At 36.2% G+C, this 27223-nt stretch overlaps 1 protein-coding gene across 4 annotated transcripts in view; it reads left to right on the plus strand.

Annotated features, from left to right (window-relative positions):
• The window catches only part of ARID1B (AT-rich interaction domain 1B), a 397799-nt gene that overhangs the window by 226795 nt on the left and 143781 nt on the right, over positions 1 to 27223 (plus strand). For 2 of the 4 annotated variants that reach the window (XM_045544626.1, XM_045544628.1), the window contains exon 5: positions 10328 to 10369. The exons of the other annotated variants lie outside the window; for them this stretch is intronic. In XM_045544626.1, coding sequence (XP_045400582.1) covers positions 10328 to 10369 — 42 coding nt within the window. The remainder of the gene's footprint in view (positions 1 to 10327; positions 10370 to 27223) is intronic. 4 annotated transcript variants of the gene reach the window in all.

Raw genomic sequence — 27223 nt, forward strand, 5'->3', positions numbered from 1 at the left:
AAAATAAGTTTCATCCAAAATAAGAATTAATTTTAAGGTAAAAGGTAAAAGTTTTGTGGTTAAATTTAACTATACCTTATCTTATATTCTTTCTTTCTCTTTTTTTGAGTTGTCTTTCCATTCCAATTTGATCATCAAGATAGTCCTGTACAGTTGAAATTTTGAAAACCCTGAAATCTGTACTGCGATAAATGTCTTTGGTTGTAAACACTATTTCAGTGTTTTAAAAACTTACCTATTTTGGTAAAAGTATTTTAGGATAAGAAAGAAGTTTTTCTTATCCGTTACTTTTTTTTTTTTTTTTTTACATTCAGACCCAGGTGACAGAGTTGGGGGGGCCAAGCATATTTCGACTGGCAACAGGGCAGCAGTAAAGGAAACCAGTGACACATAATCAAAATGATAAGTCTAAACAGCCATTTCCTGGCAGTAATAGAAATTTAATTTATTGATCTAAAAATGTATCTGTTTTTAAAACACCTTTTCATTATCATCTAATCAATAAAAGTCCTCTTTGTGGCACCTCATACTACTCTTCAAACAATTAGTGACTTTTATAATATATGCCTCTGTCTGTGGAGGTGGCCGTAGCTTATGTGTGTATAATATTTCATCTCCATAATGATGCTGTAAGAATTTCCAACTTGCTTTTCTGAGTGATGGAATGGGACTGGGAGAAGGGGGTTAAGTATGGCCAAATTGTACTTTAGCCACATTTTCATCTTTTAGTATCTTAGTTGATTTATCCAGGTATTTTTAAAATATAAAATTTTCTTTTTTATGAAATGTAGTTAAAATTAGGATACGAGTTTATTTATTGGCTTATTTTTTAGAGCATCTGAATGTGTCAAGCTGTAGTATAGTAAATTTGATTGGAAACACTGTGTATGTGTGTGTGTGTGTGTGTATGTGTGTAGATGGTTAGGTAAATAGGGACATATTGCTTAAAATAGCACTGAATTATGACCAAGTTAGAACACAATGCAAGATGAATATTTAGAAAATAACTAAATATAATCTCACTTTTTGTAAAGTTTAAACTACCACTTACTTAGTGTTGAAATTTTTTTTAAGAGTTCTTCATTGCCTGGACACCTGTGGTTGTATTTTCCTTCATGAAACCTTCTAGAATTTATGAATAAGAATAGAAAATCTTGACAAGAAATAGGCAATAATCTGAAAAAGCAATCACATAGAAATAATGTAATAAGTATTAGTGTTTTTTCTGTTACACATATTTTGATTTAATAAATGATTTATAGAAGTATTTAAAGGTAAATCTGAAGCATTGCTTTTATTGAACTTATAATCTTTTTTCAAAAGTTTTGTATAGAAGTCTAGATTATTTACACATGGTTGCATTGGAAAGGCCAAATAAAATCATGAACAGATAATTTATATTTTAATATCTGTATTTTTCATGATTCCATAGCCACATTTCTTGGTAAATACTAGCAGTATGGAAATGATTAACTTTTATACATGGGACCTCTTTAGGTATAGGATTCTTAATGCCCACAAATATACAAATGTGTCGACCATCCAGGGTCACACTTTGTAGGCTCCCATTCCACTGCCTGCCTCTCGAGCTAATCTGTGGAGTAGGTCTGGGGCTGTGACCATGGAAGCCTTCTGCATGCCAGTGTTCTCTGTAGGATTTAGGCCTGTTGGTGTCCTTCACAGTCATGACCTGTAGAACAGGCAGGACATTCTTACCATCTGCTGTGTTGTGGTCAACCAATCTAAATGTAAGGCTCAAATTTACTTTTAGAAATTAAATTTGGAAGGACTGTGGACTATATGTGTTTTTTATAAAGTATTTACTGTAGTCTAACTGTAGTTGTTTCTTGGTACAATACAAGCCTAAAAAAATCATTACATCTTAAAAGTGGGATGGACAGAAAAGACCTATCTGTGAACAACATAGTTACCTTATTGCCATCAATTTATAAGAACTAATAGTTTTAAAGGAATTTACGATCTCTTGGCTAAAGAGAAAAATGCTTCAAATATGTATATATCATTAAGTATGGTTTTCTGTTTGGTTTTTGTTTTGTTTTTCTTCAGTAACACTAATATGTAATGTGAGAGTATATCACCAACCAAACTGTATGTAAGAGTTAATTTATACAGTCATATTAGGTTGCGCATGTCTTAAGCCTTTTTATTCTTTATATCTATACCTGTGTCATAATGAGCTCTGTCAAATTTGGGTTCATGCACATGTATTTATATTTTAATTGTGTGTGTTATAGTAGTCTTCAGTGCATTTACCCCTATACATTTATTTGTTCAACAAATTTATTGAGTTCCTACACTGTGACTGGCATTCTCCTAGATAACAGACAATACAGAGGGAACGGGATAGGCAAGGGCCCTGCTCTTGGGAAGTTTACATTTTAGTAAAGGGAGAAAGACAATAAACAAATGAATAAACATGAAAAATTCAGGTGGTAATACAAGAGAAAAAGAGGGATTCTGTGAGGAGTGAGTGATAACGAAGGGCTGGTAATAGGATGATCTGGTAACAGAATGTTCCAGGAGGATGGAACAGCAAGTTCACAGGCTCAACGTGAGCAGTGACCATCTCTAGGAGCAGAAAGCAAGCAGTGCACCCGCGGCATCAGGAGGAGGGCAGTGGAACTGAGAGTCACTCGGCAGGGGGAGCCACATGGCTTACCTTCTGGTGGGCCATAGTAAAGAATTGAGATTCATTGTTATGGTCTTGGAAGCTTTTGGAAGGTTTTAAGTAGGGAGTGGAGATGCAGGAAAAACTTGGCTGTGTAGACACTACAGATGCTTTTAGAACTCCCTTTAGTGTCATGACGTTCTTGCCTGGAACTCTGTTGGTAAATAAATGCATGACACCTCGAGTTCTTTTATTTAGAGCTATACAGTGCATCAGTTGGTTTTTGCTGTGTGACAAACCAGTTTATAACCTAGTGCACAGAACCTCCACCATTCATTTAGCTCATGATTCTGTAGTTTGACAGTTTGGGCTGGGCTCTCTTGGGTAGTTTGGTTTCTGCTGGGTTCATTCTCCGTACTGTAGTCAGCTGCTGACCAGTTAAGTGGCTCTGCTTCTTTGGTGTTGACTGGCTCTTATCTAAGGCAATACAATAATGGAGCCATGTTTCTTGTCCTCCAACAAGCTAGTCTAGGCTTGTTCATTCACATGGCAGCTGGTTGAGTTTCAAGAGAATGATTAGAAGTCTGCATGGCCTCTTGAGTCCTAGACTTGGAAGTGGCACAGTATGATTTCTGCTACTGCCATCTGTTGGTCCAGGCAAATCATAAGTCCATCCAGGTTGAAGAGGTAGAAAAATAGACTCTACCTTTTTATGGAAGAAATTATAAAGTCACATTGCATACTAGTGGCTATTTTTGCACACTCAAGGTCTGTCTCTGAGCCACACCATGAATTCGTGACTGGTGTCCTTTCACTGCTTCAGGAATCCTAAGTGGAGGGATCCTTGCCTACTTAGAGAATATAATTAGAAAGAAGAGTGGGACCACAGTGCTAACTGCCTTTGTTTTAAATTTGACAGCTTAATATACGAAGACATAACTAACATCCTAGTATAGGAGCTAATGTGAGCATATCACTTGTGAAAAGCTTAATTACAACAACGTATCCACCATCTGCCTTGAAATCATGTAGTATTAAGTATAACAGCAGTGTTTTTGGTTGCATAGATGTATTTTTCATTTTTATCAATATTTATTGGGTCCCTATATAGAGACAAGGTTTTGGTTACTTTTAAATATGTTCCAAGAATGGTGGTTCTACTCAGCAGCATTTAACAGTATAAGGCATCATTGTGTGTTCTTTCCATTGCCAGCTAACCAAACACTGAGCACTTTTAGCAAGCTGTGTCCTTGAGCTGTCGTGAGCTGTCGTGTGCTCTGTACATGCTAATAAGGAGAATGAGAATTAATAAGTGAAAGAGGAATGCTGGCAACATTTGACAGGGTTTTCTAAAAAGGGTTCTAATTTTTTAATGGATTACAAAACCCCCAAATATAATAAAATAATAGTAATGATAATAAAGAAAAAGACAAAAATAATTTCCTCACTTGATAATATTAAAAGTTTATAACCCAACATGAGGGATGTGTGTGTGAGTGAGAGAGAGACAGAGAGAGAGAGATTGAGACATGCTTGCCCTGGAGTTTAAATTATCATAAATCCTGGGACGTAGTTGTGAAGAGAAGTTTATTTAGTAGTGTCTGCTTTTCCTTAACATAGGTGAAGTATGATTAATGAAATAGGGTCTAGTTGGTATATTGGTCTTTTTGGCCCCATCACGTGAGACATGGCATACAGTGTAGATAGAATATTTTTATCCCTTGGACACCGATATAGGCAAAAATTATTTTTCCCAGGACCATCTAAATTCTTAGTAATATACTTGCAGAGAAATATCATTGTGACTAAAAATTCAGCCAGGTTCTCATTCATTGTTCCTAATCTTCTGCCCTCATTCCCAATACCTCCCCCATTCCCAGCCCCTTTGGGTTGAATACCTCACTTGGGTAATTTTGCCTTTCCCATCCCTGCCTGGAATTGGTGGCAAAATTTATATCATTTTAATGTTTAATTATGGTAAAGATACAGTATCCATAATCACTGGAAAAAATAATAGATTATTCTTCATCATAGTTATTCAAATGGAAAATTAAAACTGAGCCACCTCTTCTGCTTGTTATTTCCAAATAAATTACAAATGGATCAAATATTTAAGTGTAAAAAAATTAAAGTCAAATATATTAAAAGAAAACATAAATGAATATTTTTAAAATCCTGGAGTGGGGAAGACATTTTCCGGCATGGCACAAATTTTAGAAGCTTAGAGGAAACAAATGGATAGATTCAAATATTTAAAATGTCAAATTTCTGTTTTTAATCCTGCTTTTAAAGTTTAACACAGTGTAAGCATTTTCTCATTTGATAAAATATTTCTTGAAAACTGAGTTTTTCATTATTATATAGTGCTCTATTATGTGAATATGCCATACTTTAACCACCCTATATTTGCACATCTTTTTCTAATTTGTTATTTTATTTTTATTTTTATTTATTTATTTTTTTTATTTTTTATTTTTATTTTTTTGAGACAGGGTCTCGCTTTGTTGCCCGGGCTAGAGTGAATGCCGTGGCATCAGCCTAGCTCACAGCAACCTCAAACTCCTGGGCTTAAGCGATCCTACTGCCTCAGCCTCCCGAGTAGCTGAGACTACAGGCATGCGCCACCATGCTCGGCTAATTTTTTCTATATATATTTTTTAGTTGGCCAGATACTTTCTTTCTATTTTTGGTAGAGACGGGGTCTCACTCTTGCTCAGGCTGGTCTCGAACTCCTGAGCTCAAGCAATGCACCCGCCTCGGCCTCCCAGAGTGCTAGGATTACAGGCGTGAGCCACCGCGCCCAGCTTTGTTATTTTAAATATTGATGTATTCTCAGGTGAGAAGCAATTTGGCAAAGAATTTAAAAATAAATAAATTTAAAAATAAATAAATTAATTAAATACATACTGATGTAGGACACATGTTTCATATATAAGTGGTAGGTCACAAATTATATCCTTAAGATAGATTTCTCTAACAGATAGATTGCTAGATAAATGAGCATGAACATGTTTGAGGATATTGATGTATAATGGAAGATGTACATCATCCATGATGTTTTCTGGATGGGCTGTTCTTATTTACATTGGGGAGTCTGGTTGTAAACACAAGTGTTGACTACTGTATTTTTAATTTTTGCCTACTTGACAGATAAGACTTTCACTTATATTTCTATGATTATTATTGACATTGAGCACTTTTTAATGTTGCTATTTGCTTATTTTGTTAACTAATTACTTCTAATTGAACAAGAAGCACATGGAGTTGGTGAAAAAAAATTCTTACATTGTAAAACAAAATACAAATGAATGCGATGCGCACCGTCTAGAGGATGGACACGCTTGAAGCTCTGATTTGGGAACGGAAGGCGGGGGCAAAGGCAATATACGTAACCTAAACTTTTGTACCCCCATAATATGCGGAAATAAAATATATATAAATAAATTAATTAATTAAAAAAGTAAATTTCTGTCCCTGGAGGCAATTAGCGATGTGTTTCCTGCATTTCTTTCGGAAAATATTCTAAGGGTATGAAGCATATGACCCACTCCCACTTAAAAAAAAAACAAACACAGAAATGTTAGTTTACTGTACGTACTGTTCTGATTCCCTTTACTTAATAGACTATCATGGAATCTTAGTCTGCACACATAGATTTCCCTCTTGTAACAGCAACATAGTATTCTGTGTTTCCCTGTATAGTAGTTTAGTATACTCCCTTGTTGGTGAACATTTAGTTTGTATTTAGCTTTTCACTGTTATAAACAACTCCAGTAAACATCTTTGGAAATCTTTATTTTTGTACTTGAATATCAGTGGAACTGCTGGGTTGATACTTAATGATATACATGTACATTTTGGTGGATACTGCCAAAAAGTACCTCATTCCAATATACATTCTCATCAGCAGTGCAAGTCTGTGATTTGAGTAATTACCCAAACCTTCGTATTGTATTTATTGTAATTATCACAGTTTTTAATCTTTAGTAATGTGTTGTGAGAAAAATGGAATAATGTGATTTTTAAATTTGTATTCCTTTAATTATGAATAAGGTTCTTTATAAATTATTATAAATGGGTGTAATTTGTCACCCCAGTTCATCTTTTTGTGACAGTGTGATTCTTAGTTTAGAATTAAAAAAAAAAATCAAAATATGGTATAGTTTTGCCATTGTTTTATTTTAATGAAAATGCTGTTGGGATTGGTATTCTGTGTACTTCCAATGTGTTCTTTACATTGTGAAAGTGAGAGAGAAAGGAAAGCATAACTAATTTTACTTCCAAATTCACTTTCCCCAGTGTTCTTACTCAAATGATTGGAAATTAAGGTGATTTGTGTTACCTTTGGTGGATGTGGGGCTTAGGGTAATTGGGAGAGAGAAGTCAATTGAAGGTTCTTGTGCTTGAGTAGAGTGGGGACTGTAAATGGCTTGGCTGCTACTGAACTTTGCAGGTTGAACTTTCATAGTGCTCTCAGAAGTTCTCCACAAATGGAATCCTTTTAGGCACTTTTGTTATAAAGTGTTGCTTGTAATATCATTTAAAGTAAGTGTGAGTTAATGGAAAGGGCTTTGTCTTGAGTTAAAAAGTCTCTGTTTTGTTATCTTCAACCTGTGATGGTCACATCTCTGTACTTCAGGAACCCTTGAAAAGTTCTCTCTCCCCCTGAGGTCAAGTATGCTTCTCATCAGAGTGTTCAAATTTATCTTTGCATTTGTTACAGCATCTCTGTGGATAAGGAGAGTATTGGCTATTATTTCCTAATTTTACATTTGATAAGACCTGTGGCTTTTTTCTTGGTGATTTTATATACTGTGAGTTTTAAGTTTCCCCAACAGAAGTTTAAAAGGAAAAATAACACTATAAATAATCTCTTTTCATTTCTGAATTTGAATTTATTTTTTGACTGTCTAATGGATGCTTAAATACATTTCACTCAGGTATTTATACCTTAGTGAAACTTAATTACTTTTATTCTCTTATAATATTAAGCACAAAACATTGCATTTAATAAATATCTGGAAAGTATTTGTTAATGAATGAGGGTGTTTCTTTTGAGAAGTTTAGATCAGATAAATGCAGATTACAGTGGAGGCAAATTAACATTTGTTATCAACACTATATTTTCCCAATACATCATCAAGTTTCAAGTAAGAATATACTAATTTTTTCCCAGTTCTACATTTTTGTGCAAAAGTTGTGATTACTTTATAGCCAAATTAAATTTGATGATTGGCTAAAACTAAAATCGCATCAGATTAAAGCAAATCTACTTATAGTCTATATTTAGGAATTTTAGGTGTTTTGGGCATGTGAAATATAAAATAGTTATCAATTTTTATATTTAAAAAAATTCCAATTTATGACAAAAGGAACAGAAGAGGTTAGCATTTCTGTTGCTAACTTTAATGACTACCTGAAAATTGTGTGTGAAGGTTGAAATACTCTCTTACTCCCACTAGAGGGGGTTCCTTCCAATTTAGGTAAAAATGCTCTTAGACCCAACAACATGAAAACCTTTGTATGACATTGATATTCCCTTATCTTAAATTGAGGATAATCTCATGTGTTTTAAATCAGCTATTTTTCTGTAGGTACTGAAATTAAAATCTTACAGAAATTGAGAATGTAAAGGATACTTGCTAGAGCGCATGTTGTATTTAAACTACAGTGCTTTTGAACAAAACATAAATACTTTTGTAAAGCTGCTTTAATTAAATTGGTTTAAAAGCATTATCACTTAGGAATTTCAAAACAGCTTGCTAAGCCCTGCTGGAGACAGAGTCTAGGGTGAAGGATGAGGATGACCTGTTGAGATTCACCTCTTTCCTCCCGTCCCCAAGGCTTGTCAATGTCTCTGCCTACTGGTGTAGCCACACGAAGAGTTCTAAGTGCCACTTGAAAGCTTTCCTTTGCTGTCACCTCAAGTTGTCAAATGTTTTAAAGCCATATCTTTAAATAGATTTCTATTTGCTATTGAATTTTCTTGCTACATTGACTTTTTACAATATTTAAAACATGCAGAACTTACTCTGAAGATGGTTTTTCGCAAATTTAAACTTTAATATATTTAAAAAATAATTATATGTTTGTTAAAATCTCACATCAGGGATGAATGTACTGAATGAGTGACTGAGGTGTGCAGATAATGATCTATACATATAATTCACAAGCAAATGTCATATAATGTTCACAGTAGTTAAGATTCAGCAAATTCATTGTTTATGCTTTCCTTTTAACTAAGGTCTTCAATGTTGATTAGAGGTTTTAATGTAAAAAGTATTTGAGGTTAGTACCCTACCATGGTGAAAAGCAGGACTTGGGAAATTCAGACATATGTAAAATGCAAATAGCTTCTTTTTTCCTTGTCTTAAACTAAAAGTCAATAATAAGGTGTTGTTTTTAAATCTAACAGCTTTGGAAATTGAAGTGTAAACAGAAATGCTGTCAGTGAATCTTATAATGATTTTCTACTATAATTGATCCAACATTTCAGTCTTTATCCTAAAATCATACTTGGTATCAGCAACATACAGTTTTCATCTGCATGAGGCTGCTCATCTTCTCACCCCGTAACGGTGTCTCCTGTGCCTTGTGCGGCAGCATCTATTGGGGCAGGCCTGGAAGGTGAGCCTCACTCTCACTAAAGCAGCTGGAGAACACAACTTGCTTTCTCAGTTTCTTTTTTGCACCCCTGCCCCCTTACTTTCGTACTGGATGACAGTCTCATTGTAATGATTTTCCTTTCTATATTTCCTTTCCCCAAGCGAAGACTTCAGTTTTGTTTTGTAGCAAGATCCACTGGATAGGCCAGTGTGCCTTCTACTTCAACACCTACCACAAGTGCCTAATTTTAAAAGATTTAAAACTGACAGTGAAGCCAGTTACAGTCTGATATTACTGCCCTGCCCCCACTGTCTTCCTCAGATTCTTTAAAAATATTCAGATTTGTTCCGTTCCCTTCTTTCCTTGCTCTTTTCCATCATGTATTGCTACTTTGTAGTAGTCAAAGTTAAAAGCTTTATACACCAGACTGAATAATTATGTTTAAAAAACAGTAATTACCAATACACGTCTTGTTCCACGCAGCTTTTTAAATTCATGTTAACGAGCTCTGTCTTCTAATGCATAAGACTGACAGGCAATTTTGAAGTTTTGCCATCACTTCACAACTTGTTGCTTAGACTCTGCCTGCCTTTTCCAGAGTATTGCTTTCAGGAACTCCTGCTCTGCAACATTCCAGAGATTCAGTCCTACCCACTCTGATCCAAGCAGGGCAAGAAACTACTAGCAGTGCACAGCATAGTGAGATTGCTTTAAGGAGGGTGACTTTTCCCCTCCCTGTTAGTAAAAGATCAAAAGGTATATGCAGCATCTTGTGATTAACGTGAGAAGGGCGATTCTGCTAACTTCCTAGATCATTTTGAGGAACTTCAGCCACCATGTCCACATGATGGCAGATAGATTCATTTGATAGGAGCTGGCCCTGTTATAAAACCAAAACCCAGGCAGTGACTGGGATTTTGAACCAGCTCTTAAAGACACTCACAGATCTCTCTTTCTTGACAACTGACATAAATTGAATGCCACTTTTCTCAGAATTCTTGGTTCTAGGTCATGCCTGTGCTCTGGTTTCTGTGGCTAGACTCAAAGAGGTTTTAGATAGTGCCTAAATTATTTTTTTCCTTATGATTTCAGGTTGAAGTCTTGGCCTCGGAGGATGCAGCCTTTGGACTCAAGGTGTGTAGTCTGATGTAGTTTATTGTGTAGGTTTTATCAGTTAGTTCCCCTAGGTGGATTTGAAGGATCAACAGAGAGGACTTGTGTTTTTAATCAAAATACTGAGATTTTAAAATCTTCACAAGTTTAAGATTTTCCTTTTATTGTGATTAAGATTACACTGTGGTAGTATTTTCTTCACCTACTTTCTTTGTTGTGGAGGATATGAGAAATAGTATGGGAAGCCAAGAGTTCCATTTAGTAGTAATTAACTTTTAAATATGAGGTAGCTGTAGAGCAAGATTTACTGAAATTTCTCCCCAGTTTGGGGGTACTGAAATATAACTGCTGAATGTCATCAGAGTGCTGTATTTAGTTCATAGCTCCAGCTTTATTCATTGATTTATTCAACATCCCGCCTTCAGACTGACCCCCTGTAGTCCAGTCACAGCCAAGTGAAAACCCAGTTCCTTTCTGCAAGGAGCTCATCATTGGCTGGAAGACACAGGCCTATAAACAGATAAATTATCCCGCAGTGTGGTTGTACCCATGCTGGAAACATGCCAGCGTCTGTGCAAGTGGACAGCGGAGTGGGGAGGCTTTCTAGGAGGTGGATCCCTGGGCTGAATTTTGAGGGCTTGGATTATATTGAGGCAAGAAAGAGGGAGAAGGAGAAATGAGAGCTATTTTTCAAATAGGAAAACAACCATGAAAAATATCAGAGGAAGCTAAAAGTAGTTAAATTATGCCTCTGTGGCAAGATCTGAGGCTGGAGAGGTTAATGATAATTTTATCCTATAGAATATGGGAAGCTGTTGCAAGATCTCAAGCCAGATAGTGGTCAGATTTACAATTTAGAGAGATGACTTTGGCCACTTTTTGGAGAATGGATTTGCCGTAGACCAGTCAAAAGTAGTTGAATAGGCCAGGTGAAAGCTGATGAGGGCCTGAGCTGGCATTGTGGAAGGAGTATCAGAGAGAAGAGGATAGAAATCCTTGGGTTGGTCTGCAGGGTCTCGTGACTACTAGGGTGTGCCAGGTTGAGGAGCAGAGGAGCTCAGGGTGAGACCAGGGAATATATGATGTCACACTAAGAGAACACAAGAGGAGAAATTACAGATTTTTTAGAATTATAATCTTCCAAACCTGTATTCTTTCTCAGACTAATGTTTTTTTGTGTGTGTACATTTGCTAATAATTTTAAACCATATAAGTAAATTAGAAGGAGGCACTTAACAATTAGGGAAGCCAGATTTCATTTTCATATAGAGGTGTTGAAGTATAGAGCAGGTACCATCAATGACTTTGGAAGTCACAAGTTGAGGAGAATGGGGAGGTTCGTGGAACCTTGAGAGCACGTGGTATGGGTGATTGCTTTCGCCTTGCCCGTATATGCACTACGTCTTGACTTAAAACCAAAAATTGGTTATTTATATTTTTCGGTTTTTTTTTCTACTTTCCATTCTACATATTTGACATTTTAAAAGCACAGTTTAACAATTGTGCAGTAACAATAGGTGAGATGACATTGTGATACTACCAAAATCAAAAAACTATTCTGAGGTTATAAACTTAGCAAGATTTTACATCATAAATTAATACTTTATAAATAATTTGATACAACTCATTTATTACCCTAATATGTTTTTTATGTTTCTGTATCTGCCAAAAATTACTAAAAGAAATTATTAATTCTGAATAGAACTGATTTAGAATTATTTACAGTATTTAACATATGGTCATCTTGTAAATTTTTCATTTTTTATTTAATGCCCAGCATGAATGTGGAATATTCACTGCATATTTAATAAACCTGTAGGGTCAGTTCTTGTGAACTCATCTTCATAATCCTTCCTACTTACTGGGTATGCAGCAATATTATGGAAGATTAGCATAGCTAGCAGCTTTCAGTCTGCCCTGCTGTGCGAAGGCTTTGCATTTGTTTTATGGCTAACCCAGCAGATTGCTTTTGTAGTTTTAAATTCCAATATGTAGAAACAACAGTTTGAAACTTTTTTCCAACAATTCAGAGATTTTCAAAGTAATAGATGCTTTTCACTTTTGCAGATCTATACCAAAATGTTTACACATATGATTAAAAACAAGAAATTTGAGCAGGGTACCATTGTTGGCACCTACTTGGGAGGCTGAGGCGGGAGGATTACTTGAGCCCAGGAGTTTGAAGCTGCAGTGAGCTATGATCACACCACTGTACTCCAGCCTGGGTGACAGAAAAACCTCGTCTCAAAAATAACAAAAACAGGACAGAATGTGTGTCCGTCCTACGCATGTCTCTGACCTTTTTAGTGGTGAGCTTTAATGAACTTCCAATCTTTCTTTATCTTTTTTTTCCTACTACCTAATTCTTTACTACTTGTTTGCTTTGCCTTCTCCAAAGTGAAACTAAAATCTACAAGCTTAATATTGAACTTGTCCATCTCACTGGAAAATGACTTCAACATGTTGGGACCCAAAAATACAAACAACCTGTTAAAGTGTATGAATATGGTGAAACTACAACCCAGGAAAACAATTTCACAATCATACTAAACTGTCATGACTATTAGGGCTGACTTAGATTAATTTCTTAAAGTTAATCTAATGGAAAGTATCTATTCTCTTCTTCTTAAATCTTAATTTCACACAAATACTGATTCGTTGTTTTATTATGCTTATCTCAGTGAAAGGTAACTTAGAATTTGAAATGCTAATAACTTTTTCACTGTATTAAGCACTTCAGCTGTTTTCCAGTGGTTCTAATTTTTTCTTCTGAATTTAAGTAACTTTGATTTTTTTGAGTTTGTTTCTATATAAATCTAATTAAGATGCTTGATTTTAAATTACATCTACTTATAAAAAATAAGAATTGTGAATGGAAAAGCTGCTTCAAAATAAAATGGGTTAATATATGTCTTTATTAAGAAAGGAAAGTTCTACAAGCTATAGACCACTGTTCTTGACCTCAGTTTCAAGATTTGAACATATTAAAAAGTTTATAATTCTATAGAAAAATACATCAGGAGTCCCAGGGGCAACCAACATGGGTTGGTTCTTTTTATAGAAGGTAATTGTGCCTTCTATATCATTAATGAACTAAGTAAAGCTGCTAGTGATAATGAGATGATGAGTTAGCTAAGCAAATATATGTGTGTATGAATATATAAAATTATACTGTGAAACAGAAAAAGGGCTAAAACATTGACTTTCGTTGCTTATGAATTCTATAGAGAAATTTGTAGTAGGGAAGTAAAAAAAAGAAGAGTAAAATATCCCTGGGTCATTTAAAAAAAAAGACTATGTAAACATAACTTTCCATAAATTTCTTAAGAATCTTAAAAATATATATATATATTACTTTAAAATTTCATGGCCATGAATGTCCTTCATCTTCTAATTTTTTATAGGTAGCAAAGTCCAAGAATTCTAAAGAAGCAAGTTTTTCAGTTAATCCACTTTTTTGTGAGGTGTGGGCATGGTTGTTAATCCCCAATATTAGGTGAAGAAATAGGAACTCAGAGAGTTTAATAGCTTGTTCAAGTTCACACAGCTAATCAGTAACAGAACTAGGGTTTGCACTGGCAAGGTCAGCCCAGAGCCTAGTCTCTCTCGCTGATGTCCTGAGAAGTGATGAGGTGCCCTGTTACCCGCCCCTCTGCACTTCTTGGTCATAGCTGCCCTTGCCTTTGCCCCACTCTGGCCTCTTCTAAGGTCCCTAATGGCTTCCCCAATTCCAGATCTCGCTGCACAGTTTAGTCATTGCATTTTCTTGCCTCTTTGCCCCATCTGACCCAGCTGACCTCCTCCTCTCTGGAGCACTCTTGTCCTTGGGCTTCCCCAGCAGTGCCGTGGTGATCTCCTGTCGGCCTGGCCTTTTCTCGTGCTGTTCTTCCTCTTCGTAGCCAGGCAGCGCTGCATTCCATCAGGCCTCCATCCTCGAGTCTCCTCTCTGTTATGTGGTCAGTGTCACCATCTCCCCCTCTTCTTCCAAGGAGTGTTCTTAAATATCTTGCTGAATGAGTGAATATGCAGAAAGCCAGGGCAAAGAGTAAAACATGTATCTCTTGTTCATTGCAACATATTTCCTAGGGTAAATTCTTAGTGCTTGCTTATTTGGCAATAATATAATTTGGTTATCAAAATAATTTTTAAAGACTTCCCCCTTTGAAAGGTAGGAGGACAGAAACATATATTATATATTACCAGTTTGTTTGTTTTTTATACCTGTCTTCTAATTCTAAATGGGCATCAGAATTCCAGGAATCAGAAAATATTCTGAGAGACTATTTTGGCTGGCATATTCTTTGGAAGAAAAAAACTGAATTTTATGCCCTTTTTTGTAATTTTTGGTAAAACTATTATAAAAATGTATATGGAGAGGTCAGTTTAAAATGAATTATGAGGGATAATCAAGGGCAAGCATATTGCATTCTGACAAAGAACGGGCAAAAGAAAGATGATCCGATTTTGGTCATCACAGGATCCCACGAGATGACAAGAGCCCTCTACCCCTGAATACCCTGCCAGCTGATGCTATTCCTAGAGGTCACTGGTGGGGAGGGAGAGCTCCACACTGTTCCGGCACCCTTCCCCTTCAAACCAAACCCTAGGAGACACGTGTGCAACTCAGTAACTCAGCTGGTTTCTCCAAAACCATATTGCAGCACCCACTCTTCTTGTGTCTCATTCTTCCTACATTTTCTGTATTTTCCCTCTTTCCATCTTTTCCTGAAACTCCTTTTCTTAGAGTCCTAAAATTTTAATCCTGCAACAGATCCTTAGGATGCTCTGGTGTAGTCTTCCTCCATGTCATAGATGAGGAAGTTAAAGGCCAAAGGATCACTTGTTCCTAAGGTTGTATAGCTCATTACCCACAGAGATGGGATGAGAATTAAAGATTTTAGTTAGCCTCGTTATTTTTCCTCAATATTTAAGTCCTGGATACAATTTCTATTTCTTCTTTTATATTTATACATTATTTTTTCTCTATTTTGTATCTTTTTTTTTTTTTTAAGACAGGGTCTCTTTTTGTTGCTTTTGGGCTAGAGTGCAGTGGCATCATCATAGCTCACTACAGCCTGAAACTCCTGAGCTCAAGCAATTCTCCTGCCTCAGCATCCCAAGTAGCTGGGACTACAGGTGTGCACCACCACACCAGGCTAATTTTTCTATTTATTTTTGTAGAGATGGGGTCTCATTGTGTTGCCCAGGCTGGTCTTGCACTCCTAGCTTCAAGCAATCCTCCCACCTCAGCCTCCCAAAGCACTAGGATTACAGGCAGAACCCACCACACCCAGCCTTTTTCATCCTCTTTGTTAATAATTTTTAGCATTTGTTTGAGGCACCTAAAATTTATTGCTACAAAATAGAAAAATCTAAAGTATCTAAAAAGATTGCAAAGTAAATCCTAAATTTACTTACTCTTTTGAATTACTCTTTATCTATATCTTGCTTGCATCAAAGATCAAACTGGTCTTTTAATACCCACCTATAACATAGTCCCCTAAATATATGGCACCCTTCACTTTCCTCTGAGCCTAATCTCCACCTTGCCTCTCTGCTAAATGCTTTCTTTCCCATTTTCTCACTGCATTTCAAAATCATACTTTCCCTCTAGACTTGCTTCTTACTCCCTTCTTCTGTGACATCTCTGAGTATCATAGACTTCTGAGTGCTCATCCTCTGAGTGTAACCACACTCACCGCCTTTATAACTCCTTTGGAATTTCTCTTCTGCCAACTTGTGTTTGTTCTCTTTGTATATGGGAGACAGCATGATATAGCCTCGCCCATTTCCAATGTGTGGAGTTTTTCCCCCAGCAAGGTGGTGAGTTTAGTGAATTCATTTTGTTCATCTTTTTATATCTGTATTGACTTGTATGTGGTAAACAGTAAATAAGTACTGATGGTTATTTGTGATTGCTAAGAGCAAAAAACCTGTGATACTAAGCTATTACTGCCATGCTGTTTTCTATCTGGGATTTCCTCGGCTGATTCTTATCTCATTAATATGTTAGCTTGGCATTCCGTATTGAAGCTCTGTAGCGCTCTCCTAAAGGAAGACGTACTCATTGTTAGTGCTTGTCGAAGCTCTGCAGTGGGTATGGTTGGCACTGAAAGCTAGTTGATTCCATTTCAACTTACCTAACTTAAATATGTTTGTTGATCAAGTTCTGCAGTTGTATTCATTGATTTTATTTTTTTCCACCGTATTTATGTCCATTCAGACAAATGTCTATGGGATATCCATGTTATGTGTCAGGTACTGGGAACGCAGTGGTGAGAATAATAAACCTTTATTTCCACAGACCTTACTTTTTAGACACAACTTTGGAATGATCTTATGTCAGAAGTCCAAGAAGAAATGCAAATTTTGGATATGATTGTGTGTTCTTCTGTGTTGCAGTTGCGTTAATTGAATCTATTTGTTACATTCTACAAAATGGAATAGGATTCCAATTTGACTTATGAAAATTATGAATAACAAAAGGATTAGTTGCCTGTAAATACAATTTCAAATAAAGTGAAAGCAAAATTTATTTTGTCTTTTTTATAAGGGATTTTTAATTGCAGAAAATTGTATAGCCTGAGGATCACACTTGGCAGTGACTTAAGTCATGTGGGCTTATTTCTGTCTTTTGACATCTGACCATTCTGAAAATTATATTTCACTTTTTTTCGTATAAAAATATGATGTAATCTAAAACTACAGTATTTGTTTTAATGGCTAAGGAGGAAATAAACCAATGGGAGCCCATCTGTGAGTGGGTTCTTTAGCTTAGTAACCAAAATTGTGATCTTTGAGAAATAGGGGAGATTCACTTGCTATTTTTCTTGTCTGATCAGTCCAACTTAGAGGACTACAGTTTGAATTGTCTTTAAAGTCTATTTCTTTTTAGTCATTTCTGAATCTTAACTGTCATCTTTGAGATTTTTCTACTTTTAATCAGTTTTCACTACACCTTTTGGTCATCTAGAACTCTGTCATCCAGTATGGTAGTTATTAGCCATATATGGCTATTTAAATTTTAAATTACTTAAAACTAAATTAAATTCAGAAATCATTTCTTCAGTTGCATTAGCCACATTTCAATTGCTACACGTTGCTAGTGGCTATCACATTGGTATAGTGCATATGTAGAACATTTCCATCTTCACAATAAGTTCTGTTGGCCAAAGCTGGCCTAGAAAATAAATGTTTCAAGTATTTCTATGACAGGAGACATTTTAGCATAATACATTTCACAATTAGAACAGCCATTTTTAAAATTGGTTTAAAATCTGGGAACTAGAAAAGATAAGTAGAGAACAGAAGGAATTTCCTGTTCTAGTGCTATAAAGCAGAGGGGATGTTCTGCTCAGTAAAGAAATACAAACTATAATAAAGTTGACACGTTCCATTAGATTTTGAGAATGGGAAAGTTTTAAACAGGGTCACTAAATTTGGCATTTTTCTAGTGGTGACACTTGTAATGGGTCATTGATTCATGCATTCATTCAGGGGTTATTCCTGGAGGTAGCAGTATAGTATTTCAGATTTAGAATGTTTAATTTAGCATTGTAAGTTTAGCAATGTGGGATTCTACCTCATAAAATAGTTCTTCTTTTATTAATGTAACCACATGAAAGCATATATTAATCCTCTGTTTAAAAACACTTGTTATATATTTTTTTCTTATACAGCAGCGTTAACTCTGGTTTTCAGCTCTTTGCATCTTCTCACCAGGTTATGTTTTCCAGTGAATTTGCTTGGCTAACTCTCTTAAGTGGATGTGAATATAACTTAGGGCAAAGTGTATTTAAATTAACGATGTCATGGAAATGAAACCAGCAAACTTTTTTTTTAATGAACTCATGTTACTTTTTATACTATGAATGATTTAGTTTTGTATTTTAAATTTTTTATTTAATTAAAATCTGTTAGAAATCCTTAGACAAATTTGTTTCAGTCAATGACTGTAAATTAAAGTTACAGAATATATATTTGTAAAGCAGAAGATTTGCTATTTCCCATGAAAGAAAGACTCAGGGAGGGTGAAAATAATTCACAGCGTTTCTCAAGGAGCTCAAGTCCTCTCAGGTTTGGGAATCTGGGAATCCATGTTGAGTTGTTCTTGTCTTTTGTTAGAGAATCTCCCAGCCTCTGCTTCTGCCATCTGCTGGTAGTTCAGACACTTACATGTTTGATTTTAAAACAAATTTGCTTTATTCTAACTTAAGAAATATTTGAGCAAAATGCTTTATTTATAATCACCTGTAATAGTTGATGCAGTTTGCTTGTATGTTTAATTATCTTTTTAAAGGATATTTTAACTTCTTTTTCAACTCTGCCTTTAGAGGAATATATGAATATAAAACTTAGAAAAGACAGAAAACTACAAAAGCCAAAGCATATGCAATTAAGAGATAAACAGGCAGACTCATTGATGAAAGGTCTTGAGTGGAATGATGAGAAGTTATCTGAGAGCTGTTTGGGGGGAGGGTCTCACCTAATTTCTGGATTTGGATTAAATATGGAACAGGAATTTCGTCTTCCTATTTTATAATTAACGCTACTTGACTGGGAGTTGAACAGACCTGTGTTCTACCGTAAATCTCAGTGTAGGTTTGGAAAATTGATTTCTAGACATCACTAAACTTCTTTCCAGCCCTGAAATTCTACATGCCTTTAATTCTAGCAGGCTTCCTGTATTCATTAGGTCATACTTCAACTCCATTCTCATTTATTTTTCCTCTGATTCCTTCCTGATAGTGTTTACTAGTCTAAACTATTCCCATTGTCTTGAAAAAAATAGAAATTTTTTTGGTCCACAAACAAATCTTCCACTAAGTAAAGCCAGGCAAAATTTTTTTAAAAAGATGATATATAGGAATTTAGGAATTTTATTGTCTACCATCTTTAGTCTCCTTTTCCTCCCCACCCCCCCCCCTTTGGTGAGACGCAGTCTTGCTCTGTGGCCCAGACTGGAGTGCAGTGATGCCATCACAGCACTCACTATCAACTTCCAAATCCCAAACTCAAGTGATCCTTCTGCTTGGCCTCTCAAACTACTAGGATTATAGGTGAGCACCACACCCAGCTAGTCTTCTTTTCTAATTTGCTTTAGAGCTGCCTTGACTAGAGCCTTGTTCAATTACTTTTTATCCTTTTTCTCATAGAAGAAAAGTAACCCCAAATGTTAATCTGAGTTTCTTTTTTTCACAATGAAGCAGGCTGAGGGAGGTAAAGTGACTTATTTTAGGTACTGTCTAGCAGCAACATAGAACAAGAACCTGAGTTTCTGTGTCCTATGCCAGTACACTTTATACAAGATTATAGCCATGCTTGTTATTAGTCCTCCCAAGTTCCGGGACTGCATATTAGGTTGCATCTTACAGGATTGTCATTTTACAGCTCAAAAATGGTCTCATGTTGGCAACTTCACATATTTCAACACATTGTATTAGGACTCTCATATCATTTTAGATGTACATTGAATAGTGAAAACAAGATTTTTTTTTAAGTTGTTTATTCCAGTGGTTATGAACACACTCTTTGAAGTATTAGGTGATCACAAGATATTTGTGGACTTCAATTGGCCTGAAGGTACCCAGTAGGCTACATAGCTCAATCAAGAATGTGTGATATTTCCAGAATTTGCTTTGATATAATATGAAAAATCGGAAATATTTTGTCATGACCAAGTGGGTTCTTAGTGAAATAGGAGCTCCATTTCTTCTAGACTAAATATTCTGTCAGGTGATGGTAGGTGGCAGAGTTTTTAGATAGGTTTATTGACTGTACTGTGGCTGTCCCAAGATCTTGTAAGTGCAGTCTGCAGAAATGTTTGTCTTGCCCTAATGGTGGTGAGTACACAAAGTGAGTAGAGAGGACTACACTGCAGTACAATTCATGCCTGCTTTTGCCAGATTCTGTTCCTTTGGGTAAAAAGATGTTGGAAATTAAGCATGGCCTTATGTGGGATGTATCTCAAAAGTGGTCTTTTAAGGGAGCAAGGAATTGTACTGGAAGCAAGCTTATTTATTTGGAGTTTGATTGACTCCATTTTTCTCTGGGGACATTATTTTGGCACTAGTTTTTGAGGACTTAATTTTCTAGTAATAATAAAAATGCATATATTCTCTTATCCCCACCCTCAAACACCTGTTCATTTGTGATGTGCACATATAATTAGAGGCATGTCTCTGGGCTTGCCTGTAAAATTCCTTTGCATAGAGTTACTGTGATCATATTAATAATCATCAAGCTTCTTAAGATTTTGCTGGGAAGAAGCAAAGAAAATATCCTAGGGAAGATGGAGGTTGATTTTGATTTAGTGTGTTTTAGGTTCTCTCCAGTGCCAAATTTTAAAGCAGATTCTGTTTCTTCAGATGGTAAAAGCCCTCCTCCTTCCCTCCTCCTGCCTTAAATTTGGCTCCTTCCCAAACCGTGTCAGTTTTTGCAAGTCAGTTGAGAATGTCAACGTGGCTGGTGTTGAAAGAGCCAATATGTTGGAAGATGCTTAAAGCCAAGTAGAATATTTGTGTGAATTAAAGAATATATTAGGGGATGATTTTTTAAAATCAGTTTTGAAAAAAAAAACCTGTTGAATTAATACTTGTATACCAGATGTATCATTGATAAATACTTGTAAAAGATATTCCCAAATAAACAATAAAATTACCATTTTACAACTGAAGTAATGTATCCTATGGGTACATTTGCAAAGATATGCCAACAAAAATACATGCAGAGTTCTTGAAGTGATAATGCAAATAAAACATTTCATATTATAACTTAAAAATAACAAGTTTGGAAGCAAGAAAAAGTCTGGGAGACTATTTGTTTTGTCTAAATTCTTTTACTCTGATCTTTTGACAGTTGGCTTTTTGATATTGTGTTATTGCCTTAGTGTGTTCGTGTATATTGAAGGACTAAATTGTCTGGCAGAGTTGTGGTTGAAAATATTGCAAACTCTAAGGACTAAATTGTCTGGCAGAGTTGTGGCTGAAAATATCACAAACTCTAAATAATAAAATAATAAGTACCATATCTTGTTTGCTTTGTTGTCGTAATAGCCTATTCTCGGACTGTCCTGAATTTTGTTGGTGTCTTGACTGTTGAATCACTAAGCAGAGGGTTTTGCTATGTATGATTTATTCACTTGAGCACAGCCAAAGTGTCTCTGCAGCTTGCAATGGCTGTGTGCTCCAGTCTTCCAAGTCACCAGGACTAGCTGCCTTGATTTGCTGCTCACTTTGCCCAGCGGGGCTCAGCAAGGCTACTCTGCCTGTGCTAACCCTGGACTCTGGCACAGGGAGGATGAGGCCTTCTCTCTGGCTGGCCAGAGCACACCTCAGGTGTGGCCTTCCTTTGGTAGCTGGGCAGGTTTCTGCTTGCAGTAGGTGTGGCTTTTAAATGGCTCTGTGAAAAGGAATGATGAGTGTGAGCAAGGGAGAGGTGGGCTTGGCTCTATGAGATAGAGGTAGAGGAGGTTAATTCCTACTGGAAATTTCTTTTTTTTTTTCTAGCTACACATGGCAGTTCAAAGCACTTAATTGGCTGCTTCCTAAGAAGCCTCATACATTTTTATAAGAAATGTCTCTCAACCTCCCTCAGTCTTCCGTAAATTAAATTTTCATTCCAGAAAGAATTTTTCTTGTGTGTTTCATTGAGGGGGAGGGGAGGTAAAGAATGGAGTAGTAAATGAATACATACTATTTAAAATGAGAATTAGGTATAGGTTTAGATTGTATATTGTACATTAAATATCATGATAAAGTCAGTAAAATTATAAGAAGCATTCTAAAAATAATTTCAAACAAATTTCCTAAACATTTTCAGAAGTTAAAAAAATCTCACATTATATATTAAAGCTTCTCACATTATATTCCTATTTTTGTCTCATTTAAGTTTAATCTCCTTATGGAAGGATAGGCATCTTTTCTTCAATCATCTTAATATGTTAATCTGTACTTAGTATCATCATAATTTTAAAACATTTATTGACTGTTACTACGGTATACAAATAACAAGGCACATGGCCTCCAAAGAGTAAGGACCTCTGGGCCATCAGCCCAGTGAGAGCGCCAGAAGCAGAGAGAAGCCCTCAGTTGCTGGGAAGTCCCTACCCCAACTCCGTCCCCACAAACTGAGTATCTCCCCTCCTCCACCCAGTTCCGTCCCAGACCCCCTGAAAATGGGAGGGGCCTAGGGAGCCCCACCTTGTCATCAGTAAAGTCCCCAGTACCCCCTCCAAAGAACAACAGATATTTAATTTAAAAAACATTACCTGTGCTAGATGAGAAATCCTGAATTTTAAGATGCAGAATGTATTTCTTTATCACGTGTACACTTGAGGGGCTCTAATTTTGATAGTAAATAAGTAACTTTTCTAAAAATTTTAATTTTTTGTTTTACCTTAATATGGGCCATGAAATAGAATTTCTAATAACATCATATTCATGAAATGACTTTTTTGTTTTCTGATGAGTAGTAAAAATTTTTATGACATTCTGTTTAATAGTATGTGCAAGCATCACAAGCACAGATATTAATAGATGCATGTATGTGCATATCATATAGTAAATGTTTCCCATTCGTACATGTATACATTCTTTTCTTTTACTTAGGAGGTATAGAGAAGTTGACCTCTCTAAAGGATAAGTTCTGAAAGGCAGGAAATGGAGATCTGCCAGGCTTGTTGGCTAGAGTCATGGACAAGAGCAAGGCCTGTCTGAACTGCCACTCAGTTTTTATTCTGCGCGTTTGCAGGGCTGGTGATTAGAGTGGCTTTCGCCCAATTATGCTGTGATTATTCTGCTGCACTGTAATTGACTGGGGAGATATGCTAATACCTGTCATTTGGGATGATAAAAGATGAGCGGGGGACGCAATGCATTATTTAGCTGGCTGTGTGATAGATGAGGGATGCGCAGAGTGCTTTAATTGCTGAGAAGAGAGGTTAAGCTGAACGAACGGATGAATTAGAAATGAGTTTTTTTATGGCTTGTGGAAAAGTGAAATAAAGGAAAATGTGCCTTAAACTAAAGCAGCAGATAGAAATAAGCATAACGAACTAGATCTTCTAGGCTACTCGCTTTATCCATTTAAACACTAACAGAAAATGCAGTTTAGAGTTTAGTAAATAATAATCAGAATGAGAATTTACAATAGATTCTCACATTAAGCAAAAAAAAGTTAAAGGAATCATTTTTATTTTAAGTAACTATTTGTGATTTGTAACCTCTTAAATTCACACTGTATTTTAGGTTATACTGAAATGTAATGTGCAACAGAATGTCAGTTTAGAGGTATCTTGATTTTTTGTGTCTGTGTGCTTGTGTCTTTTTCAATAAATGCAAACAGAAGAAGGCAAGAAGAAAAATGAGTATTTATAATACCAGGAGAATGTAATAATATAATTAGTGAGAGAGTGTACAGATGATTCTTGAATGACGGGCTCTCAGGCATTCAGTGGTACAGTCCTCATGTGCCAACACTTAGGTATTGGTATCTTTATAGAAAAGATTATGGAAGGAATGGTATTTTTCTTTTCCTATTGTTTCCCTTTGTCACATCCATATATAATTTTGCATTCATATTTCACAGAAGTATTTAAAAATTCTGTTATAATCTGCACGGTTATTTACATGATTAGATATTAGTGTTTTACTTTATTTTAGTTTTGTGCAGTTAATAGGTAATTATTTTGAAAATGCAGTCAGAACAGCACTCTGCAGAAACAGACTGTTAAAAGCTGAATGTTGAGGCCTTGCACACGTTGTCGGCTTTCAGGCACATCATACTTTACCAATTAATAATGTAGGAAAATGTTGTTCCCAACTGTTTTCTGCTTTGTCTTGTGGATTAAGCAATGGAAATACAGGCCAGGTAGCAGAGGTTATATTTTTTGTAAAATGAGGAAAAGGACCTTCATATATTGTTGTATTCTCTCCAGACAGGCAAGCTTCTCAGAGCCTATATGACTCATCTCATATAGAAGAATTGATCAGGGAATAGCTTTCAGCCAGGCTATTGAATGGTAATGGATCTGCCTAGAACCAAGCATGCCTGTTGGACTGGATGTCAGCTGTAGTCAGATGCTGCTCTCTGATACTCAAATAAGTTTTGTTGGAGCTGATCACTTTCCCCCAATATAATTGACACCTTTTTGGCACATTGCTTCTGAAACAAAGTGAAGTTTCCTTTTGGATATTCTTATTCAATGTCCTTCTTGGAATTCCAAAATGAACTCTTGCAGCTGTGTAATTCAGAGTTATAATCTGAAAGGCCGCTTATACAGAACATCTTGTAAGGCAGAGTAGAAGTTATAAAGGAAAAGATACAATTTTCAAAGAATTTAAAATTAAATGGACAAAGGACAAACATAGCAACCTGTATCAAATGAAAGTACTTAAGGACAGTCTTTACAAGCTTGAGTTGCAAATTTAAAATGTGAAATCACATTTTAGAATTTAGTAAGCTAGGGATACTGAAAAATAGCAGTAGCACTTTGGAGACATGGCATCTTGACTGGTTTCTCTTGTCAGTATTGTAAAAAGAGCTGTATAAAACCTATTTACTTTTGTACCTTTTTAGCATGTTATTATTTTTCCTTCCTGCTAGCCAGTTATTCAGTCGTGCAACTTTGTTCCTGAATCTTGGCTATAAGTATTATAACTTGAATGTAGAAATGATTCCTTCCTTAAAGTCCTTAGTTTGAAAGAGTTATGTTTTGTTTTATATGGTCAGAAGAAAAAATCATGTCTGTGGCTTTTTGTTGCTTATTTAATGTAATATTGAGTCTCATCGTAAGTTTGGTTTATGATAGCATGAAATTGTTCTTTTATGCAATTGGATAGAAAGGCACTGTGTGATGTCACCATTCTCTACCTTAGATTAAATTCTTCCCCTCGGAAATGCTGTACCTTAAAACTGAGATTTGCAACACAAGGCAACATGAAATTTACTGCCTTAAGTTTCCTTAGCGTCTTTTAATATCTTTACCACCCAATTAAATGTTCTTTTTTATGGTGATGAGTTATAGTTTTTAAAAATAATGTGGTTATGTTATTTTATGATAAAAATATAAATCTGATGGTAGAATTTCGAGCTACGGGGGACAAGAGAAATTATGTAGTCCATTATTACCCTCCTGTTATAAAAATAGGAGCTGAGGCTAATGAAAGGATGACTAACTAACTAGACCCCACATCTCTTCCTCATCTGGGGCTTTTTCTTCTATGTCTTTGGAAGTGGTTCTTGCCTAGTAAGCAAGGTACGTGGAAATCAGTTGGACACATTGGACTGTGAAAGGGAAAAGAACCACAGCCTAAGCCTGCTACTAGATGTCAGTAGTACAGGTGGTAGGTGGTCAGGTTGGATAAGCAAAAATCCTTAAAAAGTGACGCATACATTGTTCACTTTATTTTAACACAAAACATATAAATGTACATGTGTATGTACCTCCCTCCGGTCCCTCTTTCACAATCGCCTCAGCCACACCCAATTCTACAGCAGGATTTGAGTCGTTCATTCATCCTCAGTAGGGTGGGTCTCTTTTCAGTTCATACATCATGTGGTTCCATATCGTCTTCAGTTTTATCACTGGAGGAGCATGGAACATAAATGTACTTAGGAGGGAACAGAAGTCAGCGTCGGGAAGCGTACACCTCAGCTGGCCCGCGCAGAGAGGGGGGAAGGCTTTCTAGAGAGCAGCTCGTGACTGAAACCGGCGGGCACCTCCACGGCACACAGAGCGCGTCTGCCATGTGGACGAGGAGACCATCCATGTTGCTTTCTGTTTGCTGTTTTCTTTACAGCTAGTTCATTCCCTGAAGAAATAACAAGTCAGTATCTTTCCTTCTACATCAAGCCATGTCTTCAATAATGTGCTGCTATAGAAAAGATACAGGTCACTAATCAGTTAACAAGAGAATATTCATTAGTTTGCCCGTCTTATTTTATGGTTTTGATTTTTCCTCTTGCCAGTGAGGTGCTGTTTTTTGTTTGTGTATTTGTCATTTAAATTCACCTGTAGAATCTGCACAAAGCACTCTTTAGAGTAACATAAAACTTTTGTTTGAAAACATTATAAATTATTGACTTAAATGTCAAGCCTTTAGTGCCCATTATATTAACTCCTCCTTGCAATCTTCAGATTTGATTACGGTACTTATTTATTTATTTGTTTATTTTTGAGACCATGTCTTGCTCTGTTGCCCTGGCCAGAGTGCAAGTGACAGCATCACAGCTCACAGCAACCTAAAACTCCTGGGCTCAAGTGATCCTCCTGCTTCAGCCTCCCAAGTAGCTGGGACTACAGGTGCCACCACCACTCCCTCCCAGCTAATTTTTCTGTTTTTTGTAGAGACAGGGTCTCGCTCTTGCTCAGGCTGGTGTTGAAGTCCTGACCTTAAGCAATCCTCCCACCTCCAGAGTGTTAGGATTACAGGTATTAGCCACCACACTCGGCCTGATTACAATACTCTTGATAAAGATAGAAAGTTAACTTTATCAAAAAAAAAAAAAAAAGGAAAATTCAAATATTCTTACAGATACCCTCTGGTTAGATTTGAAAGGAAAAGGAAATTGCAAATGTATTAGTTTTCTACTGCTGAATAACAAATTACCATAAATTCGGCAACATAAAACCATACCCATTGATTATCTCACAGTTTCTGTAGAGTAGAGGGCCAATACCTGGGTCCTCTGCTCAGGGTCACACAATGTTGGGATAAAGTATTGTTAGACTGTAGTCACATCTGGTATTTGAGATCCTCTTCCAAGCTCATTAGTTGGCAGAATTTAGTTCCTTGTGACTATAGCTCTGAGATTCCCACTTTTTTGCTGGATGCCAACCAAGTACCATTCTCAGTTTCTAGAGGTGACCTGCAG

This window comes from Lemur catta, chromosome 2 (genome assembly GCF_020740605.2).
Source record: "Lemur catta isolate mLemCat1 chromosome 2, mLemCat1.pri, whole genome shotgun sequence".
Classification (NCBI taxonomy): Eukaryota; Metazoa; Chordata; class Mammalia; order Primates; family Lemuridae; genus Lemur; species Lemur catta.